General features: G+C 39.3%; 1 protein-coding gene and 1 long non-coding RNA gene across 2 annotated transcripts in view; one reads left to right on the top strand and one right to left on the bottom strand.

The window, feature by feature from the left end:
* Window positions 1-3,562: 3,562 nt before the first annotated feature.
* zgc:162730 (uncharacterized protein LOC564559 homolog) lies at window positions 3,563-6,741 on the top strand. Its single transcript, XM_051399428.1, has 2 exons — window positions 3,563-3,717; window positions 4,341-6,741. The coding sequence occupies exons 1-2, from the start codon at window positions 3,685-3,687 to the stop codon at window positions 5,571-5,573; spliced, it is 1,266 nt and encodes a 421-aa protein (XP_051255388.1). The 5' UTR covers window positions 3,563-3,684; the 3' UTR covers window positions 5,574-6,741.
* Window positions 6,742-6,887: 146 nt separating this feature from the next.
* LOC127363018 (uncharacterized) overlaps window positions 6,888-21,608 on the bottom strand; it is a 32,528-nt gene continuing 17,807 nt past the window's right edge. Inside the window, exon 3 of the long non-coding RNA XR_007884651.1 lies at window positions 6,888-8,691. This is a non-coding gene — a long non-coding RNA (uncharacterized LOC127363018). The remainder of the gene's footprint in view (window positions 8,692-21,608) is intronic.

The following is a 21,608-nucleotide window of genomic DNA, read 5'->3' as shown; positions in this document are numbered from 1 at the left end:
GGTCACAAAAGGAAAACCCCATTTTATTCTACTGGAAGACATCACAGCAAACCAAATGAGTCAATTTGGTTTTATGCTATAGAATAACATTTTTCATGTTATGAATCATTTGATGAGAGGGAACTTACTGGAGTTAGAAAATGAAATTGAGCATAGGGAATGGTTCAGGGGCTTTGAAGACAGGGCTTTCCAGCTGAGGAATGGTCTCCCTGTAATATGTGGTCCCTAAACATTTACATGACAAAAAACTCTAAATTCAGGTATTAGGTTTTCATTAGAAACACATGTTTAAGATTGTAACACCCGAGCTTACCAGCCATTGTGTTGCACAGGAAAAAAAATGTTTTACTTTTTGTTTTTGTCTTTATTTATCTTGTGTTGTGTTGTGTTGTGTTGTGTTGTGTTGTGTTGTGTTGTGTTTGTGTGTATCTTGTGCCTCTGACTTCAAGTCAAGTTTCCCATCTGTAAAATGACTGAACTGACCAGGTTATTTTAAATCTGGAGAAAAAAAAAAGAAAGAAAGAAAACTAAATCCAGCCTCAGCTTTGCAACCTATTGCCTCCATTTCTCAAATTACAGATTTTAAAACATAACTGATGTAGCATTGTGCGACCATGCCCTAACATGTTAGAAAACTACATGTATGCTGGTATGTCACTTAAGGAAAACCCCAGCACCAACTCACTTAGTCACCAAGGCAAAAAAAAAAAAAAACACAACAACCTGCAGGCCGCCGTCAACAGGAATGCTCCTATAAACTTGTGTTTGTGTAAGCATGCACAGTATGTGTGTGAGTGCCCCTCCCTTTTTGAGTGACTTTGCATAATGCTGAGGCTGGAAAGAACAGAAACAAAAAGAGTGAATAACCAAGACACACACACAGTAAAACACATACTACAAACACACATGGCACTGCAGTAAGTTGTTGCCCTTACCTCTGTGCCAATTTACTGACAGGCTGGTGAGATAAAGTCTGATCAAAGCAGAGAAAATTAGATCTTTAAAATTAATTCCGCACCTTGTAGACAGTCTCTTAATTATCCTAAGTATCTAATGCTGTCAGGTTCATAGTTAGGCAAGTTATTAATATCTAGCTGCAGTTATTAATAGGTGAACATGAGAGGCCTGTTCGGCCTTCGGTCGGCCTGTCAGTCTGTCCATCTGTCTGCATAACAGGCCTGTGAGTTGTGATGTCGACACATGGCGGTGGGTTCACCTCTCACTGGAAGCTTCTTACATTCACAGTCGAGTATCACTATGGCACAATTTAAAGAATGAATGCCACATGATATCATGTACAGGATAGTTCTTCAGTTCATTCATTTAGGAAAAAAATGGCTATTTAAACTTCTTAAAACTTGAGGTTCTGATGTAACTAGTGACATGGAGATACATGGAGAGTCATTATGTGGGGATACACTTAAGAAAGTACAGTGAGGACATGCACGTGTTCTGCCGGTAAAGTTGTAGTGAAACTATGGTTTAGTGTTTCCTGAAGCAGAAGTGATAAGTGACTTAGTACGTTTGCAATATTAAATATAGGTTTAAAACAGATGATGACCTTAAAGATTTACAGTGAGGCATGTCATTAAAACAGCCTGAGCAAAACTTGCTTAGGACATTAAAAACATTTTATGTCTAGTATTTACTTTTACCAAGGGAAAGATTTGCCCATTGTGGTATTGTTACTTTACTGTTTGAATACTTTCTAAACTACTGCCAAGTAAAAACTGGCAACCAAATCCTTTGCCAAATCATTCATTCCTTAGAAAAGGCTTATATCATTTACCAGACCTAAGGCCAAAGTAAATTTTGATAAGACATATAAAATTGTGTTTAACTTGAAATTATCAAGGAATACTATTTGTGAACCCGCTCCCCTGCGTGCCTTCCTGCACAGTTTCAGAATCCTTGTGTGTTTTAGTTAATTGGCCTCAGATTTGGTCTGGCAGTTATTCTTCTGTTTACAATAGTCATGCGTTACCCCTTAGTAATCAATATTGCAGTGACTTTTCTACACTTGCACAACATGTAGTAGAACGTATGCACCGTCATTGCCAGGACTGACTATGACTCATGTGAGTGGGTGACACATGCAGTAGCATTGCTGAAAATGATCCTGATAAGTTGATATCAGCATAGCAGTTGTAACCAAACGGATACTTTGCAGATTCAAACGTATTTATTCATCCGTCATTTATAGGAGTTTCACTGGGTCAGTTGACTCTTAGTCTCTCAGCTTCAAATCTCACTGCTAAATTACACTAACCTCGTATCTCTCTGTGTTTGTCACGCTGCTGATGTAATTAATTAACCATCAATACACGCAGCAATGCAGGTCTATGAGCTGTATAACTGAATTAATGTGCTACAAGTGTATTTATAGGCTATAAGAAAAGAGTGTGTGACATTTTTATAGACTTGAAAGTCAGATGACATTGTGTGAAAACAGCCCTTGTAATGTGTGAGTCTAGGAAATAATAATATATATATACCTTACAAAGCACCATAGGTTCACACACACACACACACACACACACACACACACACTTTGTTACTGTACTAAATTCTTGTGGGGGGAACAGCTGCCACGCTCCTCGGAATTCCTATGAGAGGGAAAACAAAAAACATAACTGCTGCAAAGCTCACCATAGAAACGAGCGGTTAAAAAAAACATCAGCCACCAAAAATAATCTGCTGCTAATAACTGAACACAAAATAAAAGTATGTAACTTCTAACATTGTAGAAGAAGGTCTGTTTGGATTGTTTTTTTTTATTCACTTCTATCTTGCTTTCAGCCCCAAAGTTTGTGCCTTCTTATAATCAATGCTTTTATTGGTTGTGTTCTGGCAGCTGTTGGACTCTTTCAGTGCTTTTGTGAAATTCTGAAGCTATAATTACAACAGAAACTGAGGAAATAAGGGGGAATATAGATGTATGTGTTCTGGTAAATACAAACAGTAAGCCTACATCTCCTCTCTGTAGGTAAAAACACTCAGAAAGTTTCTGAGTGTGTGATCAAAGACAAGATGATTTAACACTTCCTGAAAACCTACCATTACTCATAGGAATGTATATGCTGTATATGTATGATTCGGTGCCTGTTTACGTGTTTACATTTTAGCTCTGCTTTACTTGTTCACGTGGGATGAACAAACAGCCTTCTTTGCCATTACACATCAGAGTGCTTCAGATTCTGAAAAATTTCACAGAACTGGAATGATTTATCAGTCCCTACAGAAAACCTCTCATTGTTCATAGGGATGAACGAATAAGAATAAACACAGTAAAAACTAGTGTAGGGTACTATAGGCGTAGATAGAGAGCATGCATGAGAAGTGAACAAATAAGCCACTTTGCTTTCTCATGCCTACGAAACTGAAACATTTCACACAGCTAGCTAAAAATACACAGTTTTCTTTCTTTTTTTCTTTTTTTTTGTTGTTGTTGTTTTATTACCCGGCCTCCTCTGAGGTCACTATGAAACCTGAGGCTGAGGGAGGGTCATCCGGGAACAGTGGAAACTCCTCCCAACCCCTGGGAGGAGTTTGGAAGTCTGCTTTAAAAGAGCTCAAGAGAGGGACAGTCACAGTGCAACAGTGCTAAACTGGCTTTAGTCTGAACACAGGTATCAAACCGTGGATCAGAACTGAATCTTCTTCTTTTGGCCAAAGGGGTACAGCATGTGTGAAATGCTTGACGATATCTTCACGAAGGTGAGTCAAAGTTTATGCAAAGTTTTTTTTAATTTTGTTTTGGAGAAACAGGCTTTGTAAAGTTGAAGTGGGTCAGCTCTGTAATCCCTTTCCCAAAGTGTTCGTTTACTTCTGTTCATTTTACGACTCTGTGAATCACTTATTTGACAGCGAATTCCTTTTTGAACTGAGTTTAGTCACAGAGGATTTCTTCACTTTTAAGAGATAATGAGATAAGGAAGACAGTCAGAGCTTGGTTGTTTGTTGAATTGTAATCTTCCGCTATCAGAATATTAATGAGCTATAGAGAACAGTCAAAACTGCGGTTATCTACATTTCATTTATATTTTGTGATTGCATGTAAATTGCAGATAAAAGCTATGTAACTTCTAGTAGTGTACAGGTTTTAGTTTTTTATGACTGCCGTCTGTTTTTTTTAACATGACCAGACAAGAAATGAAAGCTCGTAAACACGAATCTCCTCTAGAATAATTTATCTTTTGCTGAACAATACAATAATTTGAAATAGATTTGTTGTGGAAAGTAGGATTAAAGAGGAAAATGATGCTGAATATTCAACATACAGTGTATTGCTTTGAAATGAGTAGTGTTTGTATGTTAACTATGTCAACCATCTGTAACAGAACTTTATCAAACTGGCCATGGATGATGCCTTGGTCCCACCACAGTCTCAACTCAAAGTCCAAGGGCAGAGTCGGCTGAACCGGTCAGCCTCCTTCTTCTCTCCCCCCTCCCCTCCTGCCTCCTCGAGCCACAGCATGAGCACTGAGCATGTCAACAGTAACGACAACGGCAGCCCTCTGTGGTCATCCAACATCTGGAGCCAGGGCCCTGTGTCCAAACCGAAACAGCTTCCATTCAGGCCCGACCGCTCCATGAGCCTGACCGAGTCCAGCAGCAGCCTGCTCTCCTCCTTTGGACAGCTGAAAAACCTGGAGGCTTTTCCCTCAGGCCCTTCGACTACCGTGGCTCCGCCGCCGGGCTTCCCTCCCTCGTCTATCCTCCCAGCCCAGGTTCAACCAATGGTGTCCCCTAATCGTTACAAGACTGAGCTGTGCCGTGGCTTCCAGGAGACTGGCAGCTGCAAGTACGGCAGTAAGTGTCAGTTTGCCCATGGCGAGGCAGAGCTGCGAGGACTGTACCGCCACCCCAAGTACAAGACAGAGCCCTGCAGAACCTTTTATAACTTTGGCTACTGCCCTTACGGTTCACGCTGTCACTTCATCCATGAGGACAAAATCAGCGGAGGTCCGTTGGAATCTGCCAAATTCCACAATCAGCAGCAACCTCCCACAGCAACTCGCCACCAGCTCCGCCAGAGTGTCAGCTTTGCCGGGTTCCTGAGCTCTTCACGCAGCTCACCTCCTCCATCATTCTCTTCACAATTGAATGGTCCGAACATGGGGTTCAGCCGTGCTCCCTCTGTATCTCCACCTCCTGCCGATCTCCTCTCCCCAGTGTTTGGTGACTCCCTGCAGCGGGAGGCAGCAGCATTCCAGTTCGGCAACCATCAGACCCGTGCCAGCACTGGAGACATCCACAACATTCCTCTCATCCTGGAGCCAAAGGCCTCACACTGTGTGTGTGGCCATGGAAATAACTTTAACAGCAACAACAGCAGAGCCTTCGCCAGCGTGGAGGACGGGCATCACCAGGACAGCAAGCTGTTTCCTGGTTCTGGAGGCCACGGAGGATTCGTGAAGCCTGCTGGACTCCAGCGTTTCTCCTCCGAGGACTCCCTGGAGGACAGCTACAGCAGCAGCAGCGGAGGCTCCAGTGGAACTGAGTCTCCAACGTTCGATGGATCGGCCACCAAGAGGCTCACTGTGTTTGAACGCCTGTCCCTGTCTGACTAAATGGGATCCCAAAGGGAAAGAAAAGAAGAGAACTGACACCTTGTTAACTGTGTCTGTTAATCTGGACTTTCTTCAGAACCAGAACTGATCAGGACAAGTCCACGTTTGATAAATAACACTTAAAGTTCTTAATTTATGTTTGTAAAAATGGATAAACTACACATACTGAGATGATTTTAGTACCCAAATGTTATCAGACTCTATTTTTATACTTTAAAATATCGTGTAGCTTATTAGACCTTTGTATGTGGTCTTCCATAAAAATTAACTCCACTGCAGGTCTTGAAAGTACTAGTCGATAGTGTGGTTTGTACTTATCATAATTCTGTAGTGATCAAAATTGCTTATCAGTAGTGATAATCATTAATTCCTATGCCTTAAAGATTCTCCCTGCCTCATAGGCTTTTTACTCTCGGTGCCACAAACAGTATGTTTGATTCAGTAGCCTTATTCAGTGTGACCTGACATGTGTCACTGATGCCAATTTATCTGTGATATGCACTTTACAGCTAATTCAAATGGGAAAAACTGTCAAGTCTCCCAGTAGCATTCAACCAAAGCTTCATACTATCTCCTCTGTGTGTGTGTGTGTGTGTGTGTGTGTGTGTGTGTGTGTGTGTGTGTGTGTGTGTGTGTGTGTGTGTGTGTGTGTGTGACTGTGTGTGTCTGTATATGCATGTGAGGGTGTATGTGTCATTTTTCTAAGACCTGGGGTGCAAGCATGTGTAAGTTGCAGAATGCTGAAAGATCAAAGTGTGCTAATAGAAACCTGTATGTCAGTGAGTCTAGATCTGAATGTCTGAATCCTGACACACTTTCTAAGATTAAGTTCTGTAAAACATTCTGTTATCTTTACTTGTTTGTATATTGCACCCCATCTTTTATTGTCCCCTGTTTGTTTGACAGCCTGGTTCAGGGACTTTAACACCGCAGTATTCCTTTCGGTTATTGGTTGCCTTGTGTTGTTTAACTTAAACTAATATATTTATTATATATTTATTTGTGTTTAAAGAAAATAAATGTATTTTGTACTTTATTTATGGAGAAATATTTCAAGGTCTGTGAAATACCAATGTGAGAAAACTCAGTAAAAAAGAGAATCTTATATTTTTAATTGCCTGAAAGAGACAAAATAAATTTCTGAATAAAGAAATTAATGTATATATTATTTTCGCCTCATGTGTTATTAAGTGAGAATACTCGACCAAGACACCTTCCAAGTGAAAGATATAGGCCATTTAACTTATAGAATATAAGTATAACTTACATCTTCAGACAATGTACAGTTTATTAACAAACAAACAAAGTCACCCATTATACAAAATTTAATGGTAAGATTTAATGTATAGTTGGAGGTATAGTTTGCCTTGAATGTGGGATGTTATTGATGCTAACATACAACTGAGTTAATCTGATGATACAGTCAACAATATTGGCCCTGTAAACAGTAAATGGTTTCAAGAAAGGGAATCATTTGAATCCTCTAATCTGTTTCAGACACTTTTTAAGTAAACAATATACAGTATATTTATTAAATATAAATCAAAACATCATACTGTATGTCTCCCTCTTACTATATTAGACTTATACTAGTCTTATAGTACTTATTGCATGTCCATAAGACCCAGTTTCACTTCTGAGGGTTCAGAATATTTCAAATACATAAAATATTTGATTTGATATACTTATTTTGTTCTATTACAGGTTACACACAGAAACAGAGAAAGAAAAGCCTGCATGTCTTTTTCTCTTCTGCTGTGTGTTGTGTCATACAGTGTTTGTTGTGTATACAGTACAGACAACAGCATTTAGATCTCCTCATGGACGGTGGCACGTATACACATTATCACAGCTTTCTAATTCCAGGTAAAAGCCACAATGCTTTGAAAAGAGTATTCATGCCCTTTGCAATGATATTACAAATTTGTTTAACAAAACACCCTTTGATCTCTACAAATTGAGTCACAAATGCACAAATAGGATACATGCAATCAGGCCCAGAATGACAACTGCAGCAACCAGAGCAGCTACCAGGAGCTCGCAGGCAAGCTCTGTGATTGAGAAATATTAAAGATAATAGAAATTCCGGAAACTTCTTGATCTTTCCGGTCAAACATAGTGGTTGAGCAAGATTGATTGCAGTTATTGAGGAGACCAGTAAACAAAGGACAGAATTACAGAACTGAACTTTCAAAAAAGGCAACATCCCCACACAGAATTCACAGGTGGCTCATGGCTTGAAATAGCCTACCTGCTGCACACCTGGGATGATTTTGACTTCAATTCATAGTCCAAACAAATATCACAACACATATCACCAGAGTAACCGCTAACTGCTACTAACTGTAGCTGAGGTTAGCTCAGTTAGCCATGTACCAATAGGAATTAGTTCAGCTGACTCAGCCCGGCCTGGGAGCTCGGAGCACCGGGGATGTTGGTGTTTACACTGCCAGGGGGAGGTTTTCAGGCCCGGGGCGGGGAGGGTTGTGTGGGAAATGCTAGCGGGGTGGCACTGGAACCAGAACTGGGCGGGCTGGCAACTAAACCGGCTCATAATTATAGTTTAGTTGAGTGTTTTTAAACTTAAATTCTTACGTATTACACATTAAATCACTGAAAGACACTTTAATAATCCTACTCATATGGCTGAGCGTGAGTAAAACAACAGGGAAGATTGAGGGAAAGTCCCAAAATCTATAAAGCTGATGTATCAACAAAGACTCAGAGCTGTGATCAGTGCCAAAAGGCTTTCCACAAACACAGACTACATCATTATTATTACATTTTTTTTATATTTTTAAAAATACTTTTCACATACACATATTTTGTGTATTAACCGATTTTTTTATGGGATTACACATTCACTGGAAATTTTCTGCTGTCATCCCCAGCTTTCAACTGATTTCTTTCCTGAGGTTTCAGAGTTTAGATGATTTAAACTTTCATGGACATGGGATTGTGTAAAGCACATTTACAAGTTAAGCAGAAGTTCATGAAAATACCCTGTTGCAATTTCCCCTTTATACTCCCAGTGTGATCTTGTGTTGAGCAACCCGCCACCACAGCCATAACACGTCATTCTGTCAGAGAGCTGGATTCTGTGTAGCAAGGCTGCAATCTGGAAAAAGGAAAAAAACGAACATTTTTCCCAGTAACAGACTTTGAGAAACAGACACAAACAAGAGGTACTTGTTACATCAGTCTGCAAAGTGATGAATTCTTGATTGAAATTCTAAGCAAATGATAATTTGCAAAAGACATGTAAACCAGCTTTGCCAGGTCTGCACAGATTTTGTTGTTGTTGGTGAGGAATCAGATTTCCAAGGAAGCATGTGGGAGTGGAATGTTTAAGAATTCCAGATTGAATGGGCTATGGAAGTTTTTATTTACAATGTGGTTGCTTCCTAGTAACTGTATCTTATTAACAAGTAACTGTAACTATCCAAACATATGAGTTTTATTCCTCAGTGGTTTGGTTTTATTCAAATAAACTTTTGTACTTCTGGTTTTGGTTCATTTGTGTTGGTTTCAACACTGTGAATGGTCTTAATCCACCTCCATACAGACTTGGTTTGTTTGGGGTGAGGACACATGGTGGTCCAACCACAGGACTGTGTGATAGTGGATATGTGACACGTAACAAAATGTTCAGGGAGTTAAAATGGGTTTAAATAGAGGTTAGTTGGGCTAGTGTCTCATACTTCAGGCATTTCCTCAATAAAAAGTGAGTAAAACGTTTTTATTACTTTATAACTTAAAACAAAAGGGTCAGTAAAATCCTTCCTTTTGATTTACTTCAGGTCATTCCAATGGTATACCAATCCCAGCACATACTACGCAAATATGTAATAGCATGCTCAAACCTTGTAGGGGGGAGTAAAGTAACAAAAAATGATAGATGCAGACACACAAGGCACGCCTATTGTGAGATGTCAACTGTAAGTGAAAGTGGAAATATAGCAGTGAAATTGCAATAAGTAGTACATTATTAAACAAAAATAAACAATTCTAGGTGACCAGGTGTCCAACCCGTCCTCCCACCCATACCTCATTTCCCCATTACCCCATCCCATTTCCTTTATTGTTTCTGTCCTCCGTCTCTGTCCTCACCTTCACCTCCATCATCGTTTATGACCAATGATCCAGTCGCAGTCTCAGCTAATAATGCTCATAATCAATTATTTCTTTATTCACTTAATTTTGCTTATGGCCACCAGAAAGGATAAAGAAACCACAAGGCACAGTGTAGGATAATAATAACAGTTTCCATACGGCACTGGATAAACTCCTGTATCATACACAAACAGAAAAATAGCTGCTAAACTTAAAACTAAAGTTGAATTGAAAAATGCTAAATATTCTGGCTAAGCTGCGCCTGTGTAGCCTTTCTATGTACTGCATTGTACAGACTAATGAAATATGCCTAAACATATACGAGTAGCACTCACTAACATAGGTACTACTGTGCATTTCTCTTGTCTTTAACATTTGTTCCCCTTTGGACCAGTGGCAGGATGTGTTGCTATGGCGATGGACAATGACCACAAAAAGTAAACAGCAAAGACAAAAAGAAGGGATCAGTGTGTGTTTGTGTGTTCACAAATATTAACTTCCCATACTGGTTAAAGTTCATCAAACTGCACAGCTTGTAACCAACACAACACTGTAGAACTACTGCAATTTATTTTGCTTTTGTCAAACTAACTTTATGTTAAAATATGTGAAAATCAATCAATCAAGGTTTTTTTGCACAGTAACTCAGCCTACTGAATGAAGCTCAAATCAAACAAACTTAAACTTAAAACAAGCCTTTTTTTCAGAAAAAGAAAAATACATAGGAGCTTAACATACTTTGTGTGAGCTAGTCACATAGCTACTGAATTATTACCAATATTTTGTTAATATTCTCCTCAATCCCCTGATGCAACCACCGTGGCAGCTCCTTCTTAACACAGGCTTAACATCACCACCACCTTCTGTAGAACTGTTAATATTCAACCGCAAAGCTGCTGTTGTCAAACTCCCTTTACCCAAGTCACCTGATCCAGAGCACACAACACACACACACACACACACACACACACACACCTTGGAGATAAAGTTCAAACCTGGGTGGAGATCTATTAAAGCAATTACATATTATGTTGTCTAAAGGTGAGAAACAGATTGAGAGATATTCTTATCCAAAGAAACTTGAGCAACAGTTTTCCAACCGACAAAAAAGGCCTTCATGCAAGCACAGAACACTAAAGAGTTTGTTGGAGGCAGGTAGTTGAGTAATATAGTTAACCTTTTTAAACTTTAATAGACTTGAACTGACTGTGAACTGAGCTGGTAAGAGACAAACACTGAATTGCAAGGGAGAGACGAGAAGGCTTAAAAGAAAAAGAAGATAAGAAAAGGTAAAACTTCAGCGACTCCTCTAAGTTGGTGTAGAGTGGGAATTTCTTATCACCGGGTAAAAGGAGCAGTTTCTGTCAGCAATCTGTTTTCAACTTTGCTGCTGGTCTGGCCAGTTTCATTGGAACTTTTCAACCTGAAGCAATCAGCAACCAGCACTGGATTGATCGTCTAGAAGCAACACAGTCACATTCCTACCTGCGAAATGTGCTTACGTGTGTGTGCTTCTGTGTGCATACTCAAGCACAGTCAGGTTTCAGCCTTGATTTTCTTACAGCTCCTAAAAACCTCTCCCTCCCTCCATCCCTCCCTCCCTCCTGCCGTCCCTCCCTCCCTTTCTGTCATAACCTGCAGATTAAGCATTATGGTTGAGTAATCTTTCAACCCCAAACCTTCGTCAACCAGTTCGGAGAATGACGGAGTACATTATGTAACTTCTCCTTTATTAACTAGGTCACTGGAAAGCACTGCCTTTTTTTTCTTGGAAAAAAAAAACTGGAGGGGTTAATGTGCCTTAAAATACTTCAAAACAGGTCATTTGAGCTTTGCCCCACTACTCCCCCCCATAAAAACCCATCTTTATTTGGGAGTTTCCTCCAATTTGGAGTGGCAACTCTATAGCGCTACTGAAGGAGTCACAATCAGAAGCAAGCATAAACATGGCCGAAACCATCTCCAAAGACATGTGACGAAGTCTGAAGGGTCCCACATTTTATTCTTCTACTTGTGTTGTTTAACGTCCATTTAAACGTTGCATTATTGCCCTCTGCTGTTCAAGCTGTTATGGGTTTCCCATGATGCTTAGCGCTGTGCTGATGACTAACATCCACAGAGTGAAGTTTTCTTGAGTCACCACTATGATTCACATTCACGTGCAATCAGAAGGAGGAGGGGTCAAGGTGCGAAAAGAAGACACAACAGTTGTGGAAAACAGTTATCTGAATAACTTAGAATAGTAAAGATTTTGGAAAGTCACTTCCATATATATATTTTATTTTATTTTGTAATCAATCTGATTATTTTTAAGCTATTCGTCTGATACAGCCTAGCCTACAAGCTTCGCTAACTTTTTATTATTGTTTAGCAATAGTTAATTGTAGTTTCATAAATTACTCATAATTCATTCTTCCCCAAATATCTGTAACGTTTTAAAATACACAAATGCCATTACCAGAATCTATAGGCCTCATACCTCATTATGTTTTAATACAGACCCCAAAATCAGCAGCAAGTATGACTAGACTATACTGATTATCTGAATATGAGAATAGGAGAGAAGCTGGTTCTTACTGTATTCTCCTATGTATTTTTAAGCGCACAGCTAAAAGACTGAAATGGGCAAGATGCAACTTTAATATTTCAGTTACTTCTGAATGTTGTACAACTCATGAGAGGCTGATATGTTCAACATTGTATGCATGATACATAGGCAATGGCATTAACATTAATCTGTTTATCCGTCTAAACACCCCTCTCACTGCTAACCTACATAGTTACACACTTCACTTATTTAGCAATAAAGGGAGGAGAGACTGAGATAAATTAAGGAGAAATAGCAGTGTCAGTAAGTCAGACTTGGAAGGGAAGGAAGGAGGAAATATTTGAATAGTGACATCACAGCAACAGAGTGGAAGTGCTTTCCTTTTATAGCCATGTTCGCTCTCTCTGCCACATTCCACAGCCTTCCTCCTCCCCCTCCTCCTGCCCTCTTTTCCTCCAACTTCACTCTTGCGCCAGTCCAAGTGGTGTGACGGAGCAGGGGGGGAGGCGACAGAGAAAGAAGGAGGGGGAAGGGGAGAGTTAGCAAACTCTGCGAGGGAGAGGGAAGAAAAATTCCCTAAAACCACCACCCCTCCTTACCCTCCTAACCACTTCTCTTTTCCTTTCACTCCACTCTTCCTCTCTCCACTTTTACTTTCACTGGCTGGTGTGATTTGGCACTAGCTAAAGACTTAGAGGAGTTCATGAAGTGCTCCATTTCCTGTTCACTGGAACACCTTTTATTGAATTTCAAATGTATCTTGAAACCCCCCACTACTCCCAGGAATTGATCAGGGGAGGTTTGTCACATTTTAACACTAAACTATTATTTAGATTTTTATTTTTTCATATCAAAGTGCTAAGACGTGGCTGCCAGCGTGAACCATATGATGTACTCATCCACAAGAATAGTGATGGCATATATTATAATATAAATGCAATCATCTTCTTATTTTACAGAACAAGAAGTGAATCTAGATGAGCATGTACAAACTGATCTAAAAAGCAGAAACAGCACCCTGTGGGTTGGCGTGCAGATGTAAAACAACAAGATTAATAACGTTGGCAGCCTTCTGTAAAGAATTATACTTGAGTTTGACATGAAGAGAAAATGGAAAGGGGCACCAATAAACTGTATTTGCACAAATCAATTCAACAGTCATTGATACAAGTGTTTCTTTAGATGCGAAAACACTCCCCAGGGCATGTGTTCTCAGAAAACAATTTGTTTTTATAAACCATTAATAATAAAAACCGGAAGAAAACAACTAAATGAAACGTGTTTTATTGAGATGGCATTATAAAGAGCAGCAGGATGGTTCATTCACCTTAACATGAGTTTCTGTTGTCTAAATAAAAAAACGCAAGTTAAACTTTAACAGAAAAGTCTTCCCCACTTCACTGACTGCGAACCCAAGAGGAAGATAAGTTTTATCTTATTCTTTGACTTTGGCTTTAACTGACCTGTTTGCTTTGCGAGAGTCATTTGTTTTTCTTTTGTTTTTCTTGACAAAAACTCTGCCCACCTTGTGCTTTCCATTTCAGTTTACTGTCTGAATCTTAATAAACTGACTGGAGATGTTTGCTGTTCATTCAACTTTAGATCTACTCCACATTTCCCCCTCAGTCATGCATGCCACCCCTCCAGTCTCTCCCCTTCAGCCGCGGGGGTTTGAACCAAACCTCAGTTTGAGACCCATTTTGAGGCCCAACTTACAACACATACTTTATATTAGTAAATCTTATACATTTAGACAATAGTTTAGGGTCTTATTACGACAATAGTCAGACTTCTATAAACTGCAGCCCTGTTCTGATCGGTTGCAACAGGGTGTTGAAGAAAGTCCCTTTAGACGGTTTCACATCTGTTTGTCCTATTAAAGTAGGTATTTCACAACAGGCTGGCCCATACATGTTCACTGCACGCTTCCTGTTCATGCTCAAACTCCGTACATGCTTCTCCTTTTAGACTTCACACTTCCTGTTTTTATGTCCTTTTCTTAATATGGTATGAAAATAAATTATCTCTGCGTCAGTGTGTTTATTAACAACAGTTGTGTGACCTGCACAGCTTTTCTGTGTTAAAGGCTAAATACATTTACATTTCAAACACTGGCTGAGTAGGAGAGGTTTTAAACTGTATAGTATGTCATTTACATCAGTTTATATCATATAAATGTGATGAAAAGGCTGCATCTGAATGATTTTATGGATAGGCTCTCATAGTGTGCACTAATGGTATGCTAACACTAATAATGATCATAGAATCTTTAAAGTAGTTTCTTTTGCCAGTTGAACAGTTACACTCTACCATCTCATTAAGACACAGCGTTGAATCACCAAAACCCATGATTTGTCTCTTCCTTCAGACTTAATATTTGATTCTCTGGAAACATTTAAAAGAGGTTCAAAGAGAATTTGTACTTTTCTGGACATACCATGAGTCATGGATGCCTTATTTATGCCTCAGAATTCAGTCTTAAGCTGCTATAATCATTATTTTTATATCCCCAATATATTAAAGGAGTATTTGTGGTCTGCTTCAGCTCTACAGCGTCTCATTGTTTCGTTTTTTCGGTTGAATTGTAACTGTTTTGGTTTACTCTCACCTCTCTCATCACTGTTGTTTCCAGACACAGCTGGTTTAGGTGAAATGACTATGATGAACCCACTGTACACTACCTGTTCAGCACTAAATGGTACAGATAACATTAGCAAATAGCAGAGGAACACAGTGGAGTATTTAGCAGCTAAAGAGACAGATATTTGCCTCAGGAGTTAGGAGAGTGAATATTGAACTTAAATGTTATCAGGTCGCCTAAAGCATGACTCCAAATGAATGTCGATCTTGCTCTGTATCTGTTGGCTGTGTGAATAAGCAACTGCTTGCAAACACATTCACCATAACAACTTCCTAAGGAGATAATATGTCACTGTACTGTTTACATCCTGTGTCTGCTGCCCTCAAGTGGCCAAAGAATCAGTTATTGCAGGTTTGAAGTTATGCTGAATAGCCTGGCTTAGCTCAGCTGGATGTCAGTGTGAAAGCAAATATACCATACTAGGTTAGGTTATAACTTTACCTCATCTCACAATCTAAAACCCCTCAACTGCATGGAAAGATAAAAAATGCATCTGTGTCTTTAAACAGACTCTGGCTAAGTTGGAAAAATGGTACAATTACTCAAAATCAAATCCTCCATTTCCGACCATATACATATTTTATAAAAACAAATGTTGTTGTTGTTTGCTTTAATTACCAATTAAATAATAGGCCCGCAGTAATTTACAAAAACATTAGTGATGTATACCAACATTAAACAGAAAACAGAAAATTAAAAATTGATTTGTTGCCTAGTGATAGTCTTCCTGGTTCTCCGTCTCCATTTAGATATTCACAATAATATCTCTTCTCAGACAATATTTTCTTTTCCTGTGTGCCACACCTTTGAAGACATTGTGATTTATATCCAGATCCCTAAAATGCCAAAGCCTCTTTGCTGAGGGAGCAGTATTAGAGCCCAGCTGCTTCTTGTCAGTGGATGTGTTATTTTAGGTCCAGTGTTTTAGTTATAAGCTAAAATCATCAGTGGGCTTGTGGCTGCCGAGCCAATTCATGACACAGCACACACATCTTAGCCTGGAGGACAATAGGCTTCTCTGTGAGGAAGCGCTCACACACATATGCACATATACACACTGCTATGTTTATACAGGTGGGCAGAAAATGAAGTGGTTAGCGAGGTGTGTGTGTGTGTGTGTGTGTGTGTGTGTGTGTGTGTGTGTGTGTGTGTGTGTGTGTGTGGGGTGAGTTTGGTTATTGAAAGGAAAGGAATGGATATGGCATATGTGTGTTTAGCCTTGGCTTCCCTCCCAGGAATACATACCACAGTGACACTAGCAGTGCAGAGAGCAGCAGAATTCCTTCTTATGAAAATAAGCATCATGGAAACATAGAGGAGAGGAGAGAGGAGAGGAGAGGAGAGGAGAGGAGAGAGGAGAGGAGAAAGGAGAGGAGAGGAGAAGAGGAAAAAAATAACTGATATGGTATGATAATAATAATAAGAAGAATAAATGGACACAATACAATGAACACCTATACACATATGCAATACCAGACAATACATAATATTTGTGACAAAATAATCTCAACTCAAGGCCTTCTTATCAGCTTTTCCTGAGCTTTCAACCACATCTCATGGTCTTCATCAGCAAATGGAACTGGCTCATGTGTCATCATAGAATGGTGACCTACAGTAAGTGTTTGTTTTAGGACTTTTGTATTAGAGTGCACCAGATTATACAACAGCTCATGTAATTCATTTAACGTCATATTTTATGTATCTCTCTCCCATCCATGGGATTTCTAAAACAGCAATAAAGTACCATCATAAGAAAACAGTAATCAGGACATGAAGAAATTACCGTTGACCAAACATGCTGACACAGCAGTCAACCACATATGACAAAACAAAGCAATCTCGTATTGGGAAGTTACAAACGGAAGAGTACATCTATGCGTGCACACACAGAGACGGGCAGAGGTTTTGGGAAGTGACTTGCTGTGTGAGGAGGTTTAGAGGCACTGATGGTTGTGAAAAAGGGAAGCAGATATTGTGATGACGCTGGGCAGAGTGTTTGGCTAGCAGCCCAACAAAGTGTTAATGAGCACTTAACAATGGGGAAAACTGATTGGGGGATTTTCATGATGGTTGTTCCCAGAGGTGTGTGTTCTCTCCTCTCCTATTTGTTCTCAGGAGAGTGTAGTCTATTCTCTGGGTAGGCTTCAGACACACGTACCATTTCCCAATGACATAATGTTTGAATTACTCTGGCAAGAAAGGTCCTTAGGAGATTGAGAACCACATCGCCTAGAGACGCTCCCAAACAACAAAAACTGATTGCGAATGTGTGCGTGGTGGTTTCTGTCATCACCTTCAGACTTTTCAAAATAAAGTAAATAAATGTACATATTTCTACAAGTCTTCAAAATATTACATGTTTCTTTGCCAAGCATGAAGTCATGACAAAGATGTCTAATCCAGATCTAGCTGGTTGTGGATGAGCACCTATAATAGTATAGTGTTTATGAGGCAGTAACAATGGTTAACAACATATGGCCATTTCCACAAGGAGACATGCCACTAAGTGCTTTACTATAAAAGGAGACACTGAACCATGCTAATAGAGTCAACATAATTTCAAGACTAGAGACCACAAACCGCCAATGTAACAACTAAAATCCTTCAACAGTCTATATCAAAAGTAAATGGGAGAGAGAATACAGCCAGGAGGTAATTGAGGATAGTTGGAATATTATATAGACCACCAATTCAAGTTCCTGGTGAGATTTTAGTTTGAGGAATATAACCGAATATTTTCTGACAGGGATAATACGGCACAAAATTAAGAGTTTATTAAAATACTTTGTGAAGCGAGCAAGAAAGCTATTACTCAGAAAATGCTGCAGGCAAACCCTGGCAAACTGGACTACAGCAGTCGATGACATAAACTTTGTCTGATCTTTAAGACTACAATGAAAGTAATATGTTATACTAGAAAGAAAGGAGTCTTTGAGATAATAAAGTCCTGAAGAGGCAACATAATTCAAAGAACATAAAAAATTAATCCCTCCAAGCCAAACTTTCAGACTTTATACTGCACGGCAACCATCATGCACCAGGATATTTGGTTTACATGCTGAATTCAATGGCAACATGAGGACTTTCGTAAGGACACTGACATTGTGAAACAATTGGCAGCGTGGTTACCATGATTCACAGACTTGCGGGCTGGTACAAAACATGGAAACTACTGGGAAAAAGCGGCACAGGAAACAGACACTTCCCATCACACAGGCTACTGTATCTCCCACCTATCTGGCATAAACCAAGAAAAGTCACTCTCTCGCCTCCAATCAGAATGCAGCAGCTTGGCTTCTCACTGGTTTTAACAGACGACATCACATCACCCCAATCCTGGCTTCTCTCTACTGGCTCCTTTGTGGAATATATTTTTTCGCTGATCACTTTAAAACCACGTCTGGGTCTAGGAGGTTTGCAGAATCAGTGACTTCTTTTAAATCACTTCATAAATCCCACTCGCCTTTATTTGATGTCATCTTTTTACTTTATTCTATTTAATTCTATTTATTAATTTATTTATTTTCTATTTTCATGGCTTCTATTCTGCTCTTATTGTTGTATTTTGGTAATCATTCTTTTTATATTTAAACATATTTTGTGTATCACAGCTATCATTTTGTCTTGTCTGTCAAGGCACATTTTAAAAGGTGTTATATAAATTAAGTTATTAGTAGTAGTAGTAGTAGTAGTAGAAGTAGTTTTGTTGTTGTAGTATTGTTGTTGTAAACCTATTTACTGGAATGACACACTCACAGGGATTCACAGTAAAGAAAAGGAATAATGGGAGGAAAAAGACACTTACATTCCCACATATGAGCACAGACACACACATAAACACACACACAATACTGTTTTCATTACAAGTTTCCTGGATACCAATATATAAATAAAAGAAAGTGGAAGACGTCATTTGATGTGAGGCTCCAGATCCATCAATATCTCTCTGATCAAACACACTGATCAATATTATGAGCTGTTGCCTGGATACAGTTGGATGAGCGCAGTGTGAGAATATACAGACCAGGAATCATCCTTTGGCTCACATTCAGATGCACGCAGACAAACGCATACACTGACGCTCACATCAGCTACTATTGTAGCAGTACTCCTCTTTGACTTGGGTTAATGGATAAACTGATTCCCCTTTCCAAACATACAGACACGTTCCATTATTATTATATATAAAGGCCATCTCGAGTGTACACACAAAGATTTCAAATGTAGATAGAAAGAGGTCTACATTATATTCTCACAGCTGACATAAATGGTTGCAATGTCATGGGAGTAAAATAAAATAGTTATAAACATACATTCCAACAGAAAATGTATTGCCAAACCTGATGACCTACTTCTTTCTAGACAGGCTTAGGGTCAAACACTGGAAAGTACATGTGTACATGTGTACACACTATGCGTACATAAACATCTCATGCCGACCAATCGGCGTAAGCTTTACGCACCAAACATTTCTAACAGTTTTGAAACATATACCGTTTTAGATAGCAGAAATGAACACAAATAAAAACATTAATTCACATTATGAATGTCTTGGGTTCCAAGATTCCAAGATTTAGTCCAAAGAGGTTTGATTCCATGTCAAGACCAAGTCCAAATGCGAAAGACAGAAAGAAAAGAGTGTATTTGCCATTGCCCATGAGATGATTTTGGCTGGCAGGCATAAGATTGGCCAATTAAAAGAATTCCCATTTTCTGAAAATCATCAATGGTTTTGCTTTGGAGGAGAAAATTTCTTCAGAAAAAAAACCAAACATAATTGATGGACCTAGTCAAAACCAACAAGAATATTTGGCGAGGACAATGGCAAAGTCCTAGTGCAAATACTAACAAGTCCAAGACAGGTCAGAGAGCGTACCACAGCATGAACACTCATCAGTTCCAGTAAATTTACAATGAATATTATTATTTCTTAAGATAAGCAGAAATAAAAAGAAATAAAATGCAGTTTAAAGAGCCATTGTTTAGATTGCACAAGGGACCTCATTATCTGTGCACAAATACCTCCGTGCAGCAGGAACATCCACTTTGTGCCACACAACATAGCCAAAAGGAAATATTTGTGGCTCTGTTGTTTTAAATGTTTTGATTGTGTTTACTTTGAGTTTAATATGGGGCTTTTGTGAGTTTAAAGCTTCCAGGATTCAACATACATCCCTGAACTACAGAGTTTAGAGACTGTGAGTCATCCACAGACATGTCTGTCAGTATATGTAATCTGAAGGAACATGCACATATAGCCATCATCTGATCAGTTTCATCTCACCGAAATCACCAAAGGATTTGCCTGACACCTGTCTGGATTAAACATCATGCACCTAAACCTCAAACATTCAACGTTCCTGTTCTCTTTCAGCCATCATCAAAATTTCTAAAAAACATACAAATTGGACGATGTCATGCGTTTGTGTCTTCTTTATATGTCCCTAACACACAACCAATAAATCAACAGCAAAATATCTTGGGGAATTTTACACACAAAATAGTCTGACGCAGAGGTATGTTATTCTGTCTGTATTCTGGGTTCCCCTTCCACATTTGTTGCAACACAGCTTTTCATGACGCCCGTTCTACACTTGGCTGCACTTCAGTATCCAAACACCTGACATCGCTCTTCTCTTTTTACGTTAGCGATCTTGTTCCACTCTAATCCTGAGGTAAAAAATAAAATCCCTTTATTAGATTGTACTCAAGTATTGTACTAATTAGCTCCAATTATGTTTGACAGTGAAGTCTCTTCTCGGAAGGACAAAGTGATCTTTCACGTTTATTTCAAGGGACAGCATGCACGCAGCACTTACTTCTGTTTGTCTTGAATTTTAAAACATACTCAGAGCAATTAAAAAACCTGTCTTAACACATGTCTTGCTTTTCTCTCACCTCCCAGTATGGCTAAGCATGTTCCTGCTGTTGATTTATGACATCACGGTTCCATTTTGCCTCTCATCAAAATGAATTTCTCGTGAATCGCAGCTTTTCTTTGGATCTGATCATAAACTGTAAAACTGGCGCTTACCCTCAGCTAACCCTATCCCTTTCAGTGGAAATCTCATCCCTTGGGTATATTTTCCCTGTTTCCTGAATGAAACACATATTTAAGGCTTTGCTGCTCCTTCTGGTCACACATGAGGCTGACAGAAACAGATAAACTAAGTCTGTGTTATTAGAACAAAGATTTGGCTGTTTGTCTTGTTTTGGGTTCAAGAGGATCTCCAGGAACTGTTGCTTAACACACACGCACGCACGCACGCACGCACGCACGCACGCACGCACGCACACACACACACACACACACACACACACACACACACACACACACACACACACACACACACACACACACACTGTTGTGGCTCGCTTCCAGGGAGGGAGGTTGTGTAAGTTCCCTTGCCTACCAGTCTCTGTATTTGTTTGGCAGCTCTGGCTCCCTGCCTCGGACTCTTCCACTCAACAACAAAAAAATGCACTTGTGTATAGATACACAATGATATGAATGCAGAAATTAAATTAGCCAAATAATCTAGGTATGAATCTAGCTGAAAGGTACAATAGCTCCCCTCACTGGTGGATAAAGAGGAATTGTAAATGTGTTTGTGCTTTACATGTATTTTCCATGATGATAATATACATATACATGAATCACCAATCATAATTCTAATATGAAATGTTTAACACAGTAACTTCTTTGTGTTGGCCACAAAGTAAATGTAAATTA

This window comes from Dicentrarchus labrax, unplaced genomic scaffold (assembly GCF_905237075.1).
Source record: "Dicentrarchus labrax unplaced genomic scaffold, dlabrax2021, whole genome shotgun sequence".
NCBI lineage: Eukaryota > Metazoa > Chordata > Actinopteri > Moronidae > Dicentrarchus > Dicentrarchus labrax.
Note: the sequence above shows the minus strand (reverse complement) of the source record. Positions and strands in the feature narration are given on the sequence as shown.

Excerpts from the sequence above, each read along its gene's own strand:
- zgc:162730 (XM_051399428.1), top strand. The coding sequence starts at position 3,685 with ATGTGTGAAATGCTTGACGATATCTTCACGAAG. Across the intron at positions 3,718-4,340 it reads TTGACGATATCTTCACGAAG|AACTTTATCAAACTGGCCAT; the intron begins GTGAGTCAAAGT and ends CATCTGTAACAG.